This window comes from Miscanthus floridulus, chromosome 17 (assembly GCF_019320115.1).
Source record: "Miscanthus floridulus cultivar M001 chromosome 17, ASM1932011v1, whole genome shotgun sequence".
NCBI classification, from domain to species: Eukaryota; Viridiplantae; Streptophyta; class Magnoliopsida; order Poales; family Poaceae; genus Miscanthus; species Miscanthus floridulus.
Window position 1 is genome coordinate 81,793,386 of NC_089596.1, and position 11,317 is coordinate 81,804,702.

Sequence of the window (11,317 nt, forward strand, 5' to 3'; positions counted from 1 at the left end):
AAATAGCTTGATTGATTGATCCAAGTGATGGACTTAACTTGATAAGTAACCTTGATTTCTTCTTTAAGTCCTTTTCTTTCTACCAAATAATCTCTAATCATATCTAGAACTTAAACTTCATCTTCAACTTGAGTTTGATCTTGATCTTCATCTTGAGTACCAAAAGTGTGCAAAGTACACTACACAATCAAATGGCCTTGTACTCTTTGCTTGTCATGCTTTTAGATCATCTCAAAACCAAACTTAGGTATCTCAAACACTTCTAACCATGTTTCCATCTTGAGGACCTTTCAATCAAAGTGACTCTAGATCAATCCAACATTTATCACTTTTCTGGCAGATTCTGTACCCTTCAAAGAAATAAGCATATTTCTCAAAGTACAAATCCAAATACCACGAAATTTGGTGGAGGCGTGCATTACTGATTTATATAGCAGCTGTAAAAATTTGAAATTTATTTGACTTCTAGATTGCTACCAGATTTCAATTCTTCCACCACTGCTACATGCTAAAAACTGCTGCACTATAGCTGACAAGAACCACTCTAAAATCAAAGCATTTCTTATCCAATTTTCATGAAATTTCTACAGCATCTCATACCATAAGTCTAGAGCATGTACACCAATTTTTATGCCAATCCAATAAGTTTTGTTTACTCAAACATGGCTAAGATCACAGCTCACTCAGATTTTCAATATAGGACATATTTCAATCACTTGAGCTATACTTTATCAAATATGAATCAAACTTAAAACTAACTCGTTTGAATACTTTCACAAGATATAAATCCATTCAATCCACTTACTAAATGTCATCTTATGAACTTATCCAACACAAATCAATCCAAACTTGACTACTAATCAATTATCCATTCAATCATCTCATAGCAAGCAACATTGCATATTTATCCAATTCAATCAACTCATATGCACCCAAATGAAATGATCAACAAGAGATATACCTTGGTTAGCTCATGATCATCCAACTAGCAAGCTTCAACTCAATTATTTACAAGTCATCAAATATATCCAATGAATTATCAACAACTTGAATTATAGCACTTGTATGTTGATAGCACTTTGGACTTCACTCAATTTTCACTTGGCATTGGGTTTGGATGTGCACTAGGCTTCATACCTTGACTCAACATATGATGATCAATATGAAATCAATTAAATCAAGTCTCCAATGCTGATGGTACCTACAATCAATCATCCACTTTTTGATGGTACCCAAATAAGTTTGGGTCCTCTCAAGTTAGGAGCAATATACTTAGGCAATGCCTTAGTATGAGTAGCGGAATATTTTGCAATAGCAACTATAGAGGTACCATTACCATTCTTTCTAAGCACATTATTATCAACAATTGAAATAGGCTTAGAAATATCACCTAGGGGACATGAATGTGCCTTGTGTCCCCTTTCCCGGCATGAGTAGCACTTTCTCTTTGCTTGAGCCTTCTCTTCTTTGCTCATGTGGTGCTTCTCATTGCCTTGCCTCTCATGGATTGCTTGAGCCTTATTCTCAAGCTTGGTAGGACACTTAGAGGCAAAGTATCCCATACTTCCACACTTGAAGCACTTGATATGAGCATAATCTTTCTTCTCATCTTCATTCTTGCTCATCATCTTGGCATCTTGAGTTTGCATTGGATGCCTTGCTCTTTTTCTTGCTTTTCCACCCCTTCTAGTTTTCTTATTCTTTATCATCAATTCACCACCATCTTCATGGTTGATCTTGATTTACTCTTGGGGTGTCTTCTTTTGCTCAACTTATGACTTTGGTTGAGGCTCTTCTAGTTGCTTCACCAATTGCTTGGTTGGGCACATTGAGGTAAGGTGACCCCAAGTGCAGCACTTGAAGCACTTCACATGCTTGAGCCTCTCTTCTTCTTTTATCTTCTTGAGCTTTTCAATGTTAGGGCAACCACTTGCAAAGTGTCCTGCTTCATGACACCGGTAGCACATGGTATGAGAGAGCTTTCTTTGTTGTAGCTTCTTCATCTTTCTTTCTCTCTTTCTTTCACCCTTTGTCATCTTCTTCTTGAAGCCAAGGCCACACTTATCACCATAGCTTCTTTGAGTCTTCAACATGTACTAAAAGGTGATTTTTGAGTTGTAGCATCTCTCTAACTTATTGTTCAAATTCTTCACTTCATTTTGAGCTCATTGTTCTCCTTCAAAAGGTTAGTCTCACAAGATATAGAAGTAGAACAAGCATCTATATGTGAAGAATATGGTATATCTAATAAGTCATCATGAGAGGTGGATACATGCTTCTTGCCTACATCACAAGGGTTAGCAATAATATGTGATTGATCAATTGACCCATGTGATGAGCTCTCACTAGTTTTAGTTTTTCCATTAGAAATCTCCTTTGTGAGAAAAGCATGGTCTTGTACCAAGTTATCATGAGCAACACTAAGTTCCTCATGAGCCAATTTTAGCTCCTCATGTGAACAAGTAGTAACATAAAGTAGATGCTTTTGTTGTTCACATGTGTTCTTTAGAAAAGAGTTTTCATTTTTCAATTTCTCGATTTTAGCCATCTCTTTTTCTAAAGCTTTGATCATGCAACCATATCTATCTAGAAGCTCCTCATATGAATCAAGATCAATCACATTTGCATTAGATACCTTAGTGTCACTTTGTGACATGAAGCAATGTGATGTAGTTGGAGAGCTTGAAGAAACATCACTCTCATAGCCCGAGCATGATCCATCATTATCACCATCAAGTGTGCATGGAGTAGCATCATCATTGGCATCACTTGTGGCATCATCATCAATCTTGTCAAGTGATCTTGTGATATGATCATTATCATCATCACTTGACCATGAGGTGGAGCAATCTTCCACAATCACCGAATTGTGGTCATGCTCAACACACTCATGCGCCTCCTTCTTGGGCTCATCTTCATCATTGGAGACCGTCCCATACTTCTCATTTAGATAACTCCAAATCTCATAGGCGGTCTTCATATCAACGATCTCTCCAAATATACAATCATGCAAAGATCTATATATGATGTTAGTAGCTTGGATGTCGAGATCTAGGCATTTCTCTTGTGCTTGAGTTAGATTATCTTCATCCAACACATGAGAAAAGCCTACATCTACCATCCACCACATTTGAGGGCAAATAAACTTAAAATTGCATATCATCCAATTTTTCCATCGTGTAAAGTGTGTGCCATAAAAAATGTGTGGACAATCAACATCTAGCCCATAAGCCGCCATCCGCTTGGGTCAGTGAAGACCACAAATGAGAGACCTAACTCTGATACCACTTGAAAGGTCGAGATGGTGGACTAGAGTGGGGGGGGGGGTGAATAGTCATTTCTAAAAATAATCGCGTTGGCTAACCGAAACAAGTGCGGAATTAAAACTATCGGTCTAGCCAAGACTACACCCCTCTATTTATGTTCTCTAGCACCTTCCAAAGATACTAATTAAGCAATAAAGGTGCCGGGTTAGCTAGAGCTCACCTAACCAATTCTAGAAGTAAGGTCACACAAACCTATGCCACTAGTACTTCAAGCAACAAGGGAGCCCCTACACAAGCTAGTAAGCAAAAGCACAAAGCCACCTAAGCTCACTAGCAATGCTCAATAACAAGGCAACCAATGCCAAATTAGAGAGCGCAATTACTTAGCTACACAAACTAAGTAATGTGACTAACAAGGTTACACAAACCAAATTAGCCAAGCAAGGGAGCTACTTCTATGCTACACAAGCAAGAAGGTAACTAGCAAGCTACACAATCTAACTAATTATAAAAGCAACTACACAAGCACAATGTATATGAAATATAAATGCAAGCTTGTGAAAGGGGATTGCAAACCAACAGGAAGAACAAGGTTGACACGATGATTTTTCTCCCGATGTTCACGTGCTTGTCAACACGCTAGTCCCCGTTGTGTCGACCTCTCACTTGGTGGTTCAGTGGCTAATTGGCATCACCCGCCAAGCCCGCACGTTGGGCACCACAAGAACCTACCCCGAAAGTGAGGATAGCTCAATGACACGCTCAACTAGAGTTGCTCTTTGCGGCTCCCGCGGGGCGAGCACAATGCCCCTCACAAAGCTCTTCTCCGGAGCACCACACAAGCTTCTTGCGGGCTTCGATGGAGACCACCACCAAGCCATCTAGGAGGTGGCAACCTCCAAGAGTAACAAGCACCACCGGTTTACAACTCGATCACCTAGTGCCACTCGATGCAACCTCACGATGCAATCATACTAGAATCGCTCTCTCACACAATCGGATGATCACTATGAAGCATATGTGAGATGGAGGGCTCCCAACCACTCTCAAGCATGGACACAAAGTCCCCCGAGGTGCTCAGCACCAGCCATGGTCGAGGCCACCTTCTATTTATAGCCCCATGGGCTAAACTAGTCGTTACCCCTTCATAGGACAAAACTCGGGACGACCATACGCTCTGGTCGTATGGACCGGACGCAGGACCTCAGTGTCCGGTCAACGGATGCTCGCCACGTGTCGCCTCCATTCAACCTCAGTCGCTTGATCTCAACGGTCAAGTGATGACCGGACACAGCAACCCCAGTGTCCAATCATTTCTAGTAAGGTACCAGTCACGACCGGACGTGTCCAGTAGGTCATGATCGGACATAGCGTCAGCGTTCGGTCCTTCTCCAACTTTTCTATGTCGCCTACGTCACCGTACGTCAGCCTGACCAGACGCACCCTGCCAGCGTCCGGTCACTTTTAGTGCCAGCGTCCGGTCGAAGACCTATGCCTGCACGCTCACTGCTGCCACTGACCGAACGCAGGATCCCAGCGTCCGGTCACCACGTGACCAGCGTCCGGTCCACTCTGTGAGACCCTATCTTTTCTATATAGGGCACCGGTGGAGCTTCAAACCCTTGCCACGTTCCTTTGCCGAGTTGATCCACATCAACTCCAACTTCATCTCCTTTGTAAATGTGCCAACACCACCAAGTGTACACCACCATGTGTATGTATGTTAGCATTTTCACAAACCTTTTCCAAAGGATTAGCCACTCAACTTGCCGCGCCATTCAATCCTAGCAACAAAACAAAGTTAGATCACTCGAGTGGCACTTAGATGACTGATATGCAAACAAGTTTGCCCCTCTTGATAGTATGGCCATCTATCCTAAACCCGGTCATCAACTTCTCTACACACCTATGACCGATGAAATGAAATGCCCTAGGTTATACCTTTGCCTTGCGCATTCCATTTCCATCTCCTCCAATGTCGATGCAACACATGCTCCAACATGATCAACAATGATATGATCCACTTCATATCATCACGTGATCATATTGGTTCATCGATCTTGACTTCACTTGCTTTTCACTGTTGCCTTCGTCCATCGGTGCCAAGTCTTGCTCAAGCTTCACCGCCACACGGTCCATCGCTCCAAAGCCTCCGACTTGCCCTTCACGCTTGCAACTGGTCCATCAAGCCAAGTCTTATCTTGATCTTCTCCACCTTGATCACATGACTCAATGTCATGTCTCATGTGCAATTTGCTCCTTCATCATCACATGTGTGAGCTTTGCAACATCTCCAAGCCATTTTCACCTTCATGGCATATGTTGCTCACACATATATACCTGTGGACTAATCACATGTGCATCTCACATAAACACAATTAGTCCACCTAGGTTGCCACTCAATTACCAAAACCACACAAGGGCCTTTCACCTGGTCCTTGCTGGATGGGCAGCAGTGGCGCTGTCTGTGTCATGTTCCTCCCAGGAGGCATTGCCTTTGATGTTCGCTTGCCATGGCGTGTGGGGGCAACCTACCCTGTCCCTCGGCGGCTACGTGTGGTTGTCGCTGTAGCTTGTGGTCCTACCGCATCATCCGTCTCGCTGTGGAGCTCTTTGGTGTGCTTGTACATGCTTCATATCGTTCAACACTTCTATCTATCCTACTGTGATCCTCTTGCGGATGCTTTGCCGCTTCTGTTGTCGCTTCTTGGGTGGATACTTTGCCTCCGACATTCCGTTACTCTTCTTCGACGAATGCTTTATTTGTCGCTGGTTCTCGCTTAGCGGATACTTTATCGCTATAGTTTTTGTTGGATGCACACGTCTCCCCCTCTGGGTGGATGCTTTACCACCGTGGTTGTGTAGGCAAATTTTGTGTTGATGTGTTTTTCTTCTCATAGGTACATTAGGTAGGGTTTCGGAGCAGATGGCTCTCTTCTCTTGTTTCTTTTCTTGCTGCTCTGGTTGTTCCAGATTGCTTACCACTAGCTTGGTGGTTTGTAATATGCGCTACGAGGGCTCTCTCGTAGTCGCGTCGAGTAATTCTCCTTCTCTTAATGAAAAACGTGCTAAGGCACGATCGCAAAAATCAATATTGCATACATAATAATATATATGTCCCTGACTATTACACTACAACCCTCAATACCGATCGTAGGCATTGTCTACAAAAATTCATAACTTTTGCATATGGAGCTAGATGGAGGCGAACTTTTTAATAAAATGGTAGTGCTCAATGAGATCTACGTACAACTTTGTAGCTGACAAGTTTTCATTGAAATTTAGTATGAAAATTTCTTTTTAAATTCTCATGTTGTGAAATTCAATATTTAGAATATCTGTAGCCATTTGAAATCACTAGTACAGAAAATATCTTTACTTGCGGTATTTTCTTATTTCTACTAACGGTTTGACCAACCGCCAGTGTGAAAGGCTAGTAAAATTCAGCAAAGTTTACTGGCGTCACCTAACAATCGCCAATGTAAATAGTTACACTGACGGTTTTCTTAAGGAAGCCACCACTGTAAATCGATTTACATTGGCGCTTTCTTAAGGAAATCATCAATGTAAATGATTTTTTTCAAAAAATTTAAATTGGGCTAAAAAATAGCAAAAAAACTAGGGAGAGCTGCACTAGGGAGCCACACACAATTTTAGCATTTTTTCATGCAAAAAATTTTGATCCTTCAATGATTTCAAACAAAAAAGTAGTCAATTACAAAGTTGAAGTTCATTTCGAATGCTACAACTTTCGTTCAGACCATTTCTCCATCTGAGATCATTTCAAAAATTTCAAAAAAAATAGTTTCAAATTATTTCTAGTGGCGCTAGGTCAAGAAAACCGCCGGTATAAATGCATTTTTATTAGCTATTTTCTTAAGATTATCGCTAGTAGAAATAAATTTGTACTCGCGGTAGACTTAAGAAACAACCGGTAAAAATGAATTTACACCAATGGTTTATAGACATGGGTCCACAATTTCATTTCTATTGGCGCCTATACATTATGAACCGTCAGTGAAAAATCATAAACATCAACAAAAAAATCAATTTTGTACTAATCAATCCTAAATATTCATTTTTATTTTTCAAGATTTTAAATTTTAAAATATTCAAAATGACTATGGCATAGATCGTGTCAACGTTTCAAGTCATTTGAAAATTCTAAATTTAGAATTTTGTAGTGTATAAGAAAATAAAATTGATATTTAGTACTCCAAATGACTTCAAATAATGCAACTTTCTTGCGTAGTTCGAGAAAATTGAATTTAGATAAAAAAAAATTATCAACTATGAACTTATATATCTTACTGATAACTACAACTTTGTATATTGCGTGTCAACGTCCGAAGTCGTTTGATAATTTTAAAATTTGAATTTCAAAATCATAGAATTTAAAAAAGAAGTTTTGGCACTCTAGATAATCTTAAATAAAAAACTTGTCAACTACTTGTAGACCTCACTGAGCACTACAATTTTAATTTTGATATAAAATCTGTCTTCAACTAATTTCATGTATATGTACAACTTATGATTTTTTTAGATCAGTTTTAATGGTAGTAGTATAATTGTTAGGGGTATAATGGTCGCTTTTTAACTTCGATCTCTCTCAATGCACTTCTAGAAAATATTATTTTAATAGTCATAGGGTCTAGAAGTCAATTGTCATAGTTGAAGAGTGTCTTTTAGCAAAAATCGTAGGGTCGTCCATCTACAAATACCAACATTGGAGGATATTTTACAGCAAATTTACTCGATATAAAACGACCACGAAACAACGAGCCAAGAAGCACCGGCCGTCTATCCCTCAAGGGGAGCTGCCGGCAAGTAGCAGACCCCATTAGGTACAGGTCATCACTGATGGATACGCGCACCAGCCGCCACGTGTCGCGAAAGGATTACAGTCAATGATAAGCCTGGCTACTTGCTTACATCACCCTACAGGCAGGTGTCGTAGATTCTTATTATGTATATATTGGTCGAATATATATGCATCTTTGTACATGAGTACTACATCGTAAAACATTATTTTTCTGGTCCTAATAACAAGACGTACTACACATCATGCATGCATGGTCCTTGCAGAGGCATGCATGTTATGTTGTTAATTTTGGTGGCTAATAAGCAAGCTAGCCAGCTATATAGAATGGTCTCATATATGACGGTACGTACGGAGAGGGTCGTGTGCTCCCATGGAGAGGAGAGCTGGTGCGTACATGAGTCCATGCAGGAGCTGAGATATCTATAGCTCTAGAGCTAACGGATCGGCCGGAAGGCTACTAGCTAGCCTTCGTCGTCGTCGGAGCTCTTGGAGGCCGCCGCCTCGGAGAGCATCTTCTGGATCCGCTCCATGGTCTCCGGCTCGATGATGTTGCGTTCCTCGCGGTCCTTGTTGTACGTCTCGAAGAACTCCTTGTTCTCCTTCTCCAGCTCCTTCCACACTGTTCATGGCGGCGGCGGCGGCGGTAATTTTCAGATCACATGAAATGACAGAACAGAATAGCAACATATGCATATAATAAGGTGATGAAAATATCCTTCGATTGAAGCATATGCACGCAAGATAAACCAATACGAGAGAAATGGTTAAATGGGGAACGAAGGATTTGAAATTCAAGCATCATGCGTGTATCCAGTATGCACGCGCGCGGTACCAGTGGCAGTGACGACAGGGTTGACGTTGGCATGCTTCTGCAGCGCGTCCATGCACTCTTCCTTGTTCAGGTTGAAGCAGATGCACTTCTCTATCATATGGTGAACCTTAACCAGCAACACAAATTAAGTAACCAAAACCATCTATTTGTAGAAATGCTACAGGGTAGTGTATAGCACACACACCATTCTGATGTAAGATGCTGATGATGAGGAGTCGCCCATGGTGTGAACTAACTGACCAGTAGCACACCAGCTAGGGCTTTGAAGAAAAGCTTCAGAGTGAAGATGTTGCTGAGGTAGCTAGCACCCGGCCAGTCTAGGGGTAGTAGCTAGAAGATGACCCGTGTGTGTGCCACCAATAAGCTGCAACGACCACCGGCGAGGAGATAGAAATAGGGGAATGGGGGGAGGGGGACGTGGAGCATGCCACGTGGGCACCGCCTCCTCATTGGCCGGGAGGTGGCCGGGGAGATTTTTCCGGGCCCACATCTCGCTCTCGGCCTCTCAGCTCTAGCCTGCTTTGTTTCTGTGGTTGCAGTGTCTGTGGGCGGCCGAAGTGGCGAGCTTGCATCAACGGCCATAATTTACTGTTGGTTGGGCCTTCATGTTTTGGCGTATTGCTCGCTGGACATGTCTTTTACTTTTACACGACGTTGAGCGTGCGTGCTCATCTTTTCTTTCTAATAATCTGCTGAAAGACTGTACATGCATTTTTTTAAATCCTGTACATGCATTTCAGAATAGTAAAAGAATTACTATTGCTTTTAGGAATACGTTAGAGGAAGTCGTCGACGAAGATGATGTAGGCCCGACCCTCTCCTCCACGGTGTCCCGATGGTGGTTCTCGGCCTTCCTCTCTCCGCCCTGGACGACGTGACTCCACCTCCTCCATGGCGTGGCATTATCAGTCTGTTCGGTTGGCTGGTTCGTATCATTGCTAGTTCGTGAAGGAATACTGCTGGCTGGTTTGTGTGAGAGAAAAATATTGTTCCGGCTGAAAATTTACGATCCTTTACGACAAGCCACAGCCAAACGAACAGGCTGCATATCGGAGAGCACAAGTCTACACCCGTAAGGGCCACCGCTCTTGGCGGGGCACAGTGGTTGCACCACCTCCATATACTACCGGCGATATATATGCACTGTTGCTATAATCCACGGTGTGTCTGTCTTCCTGACACACCGGAATACCCGATGATGTCCACACCAAAGACGGTTGGCGCGTGGTGACCGCGCCCACGTCGTGTGTGGCGTGCGTGAGATCATGGCTGGCGTGTCAGCACCATGTTTTATCTTCCGATTAGCAGTTTGCTTAGTGAGTGTGTGTGCGCGCGCTACTGGTATGAGTAGCCAGTATGTGCTTTTAATTTGTTTAGCTGTTCCTAGAACCATTTGTGATCGTCTATGTATTGGTCATAAAAAATCTGAGGAAAAGAGCTCTGTCAACTGATAGTTCTCATGTGTTCGTCTTTTCCTTGCGTGATCTGTGCATGTTCTAGGATTAGCCAACATCAAGGCCTGTGCAGCCCATAGCTCAGCTGGCACTCGAGTGCGGTGGAGCAAATCGAGTGAAGTCGCGTGAAGTCGGAATTCCTTTTCATCTAGTTTTGGGCTGAGCCCAAGCTGTACCACCTCGTAAACTTAGGACCAACCACACAGCCCACCACAGGAGAAAGACAAAGCCCGATTTTTTGGCTCTTTATTTTCCTTATAATAATCCTGGTGATTACTTAGTAACGTCTCTCTCAAAGATAATGTACTTTAATTAGGGCCTGTTTGTCACAACTTCACCAACAACTTCATGAGTTGTTTTTTTTTGTCAAACACCCTTATTTAATATAGCTCATGGGATAAAGCTCCTTTTTTATGCTCTCACCAAGGAATGAAGTGACGTGAAGCTGAAAAAGTAGCTTTTCACATCTCTCTCACTCATTCCCCTCTCTTAGCCATGCATGAAGCTGTTTTGCCAAACAGTTTTTCCAAAATAGTTTAGCTTCACCGAGAAAGTTGCTCGTAAAGCTATTTTCCAAAAAAGCTTTACTGTTGAAGCTGAGTTGTGCCAAACGGGATCTTAGTTTTCTCCTAAGCCAAATGTCTTAAATTTGACCGTGGAAATATTTTTGGCACAAAAATAGGTAATCTTTCCTTATGTAATATAGTGGATTCAACCATTCAAAAATTTTACCCAAATATAAGGGATTTAGGAGACAAGAGATAGTTTTGTATTAAATACTAACACAAATTTGGTAGGTATTATATTATTGTTTTTCATTTATCAACAAATCTTCATTATTCATGACGATGATAGTGTCTGATTAGGAAATGCAGTAAGGGTATACGTGTCTTTTGTATTCTTCCTTAATTTATCTAAAAATCTCAAAATACACTGTATTATT

At 41.8% G+C, this 11,317-nt stretch overlaps 1 protein-coding gene across 1 annotated transcript; it reads right to left on the bottom strand.

Moving 5' to 3' along the window:
* Window positions 1-8,190: 8,190 nt before the first annotated feature.
* LOC136518000 (uncharacterized) lies at window positions 8,191-9,269 on the bottom strand. The gene is made up of 3 exons (XM_066511653.1): window positions 9,105-9,269; window positions 8,921-9,026; window positions 8,191-8,707 (listed from the first exon to the last, which is right to left on the bottom strand). The coding sequence occupies exons 1-3, from the start codon at window positions 9,141-9,143 to the stop codon at window positions 8,550-8,552; spliced, it is 303 nt and encodes a 100-aa protein (XP_066367750.1). The 5' UTR covers window positions 9,144-9,269; the 3' UTR covers window positions 8,191-8,549.
* Window positions 9,270-11,317: the final 2,048 nt, after the last annotated feature.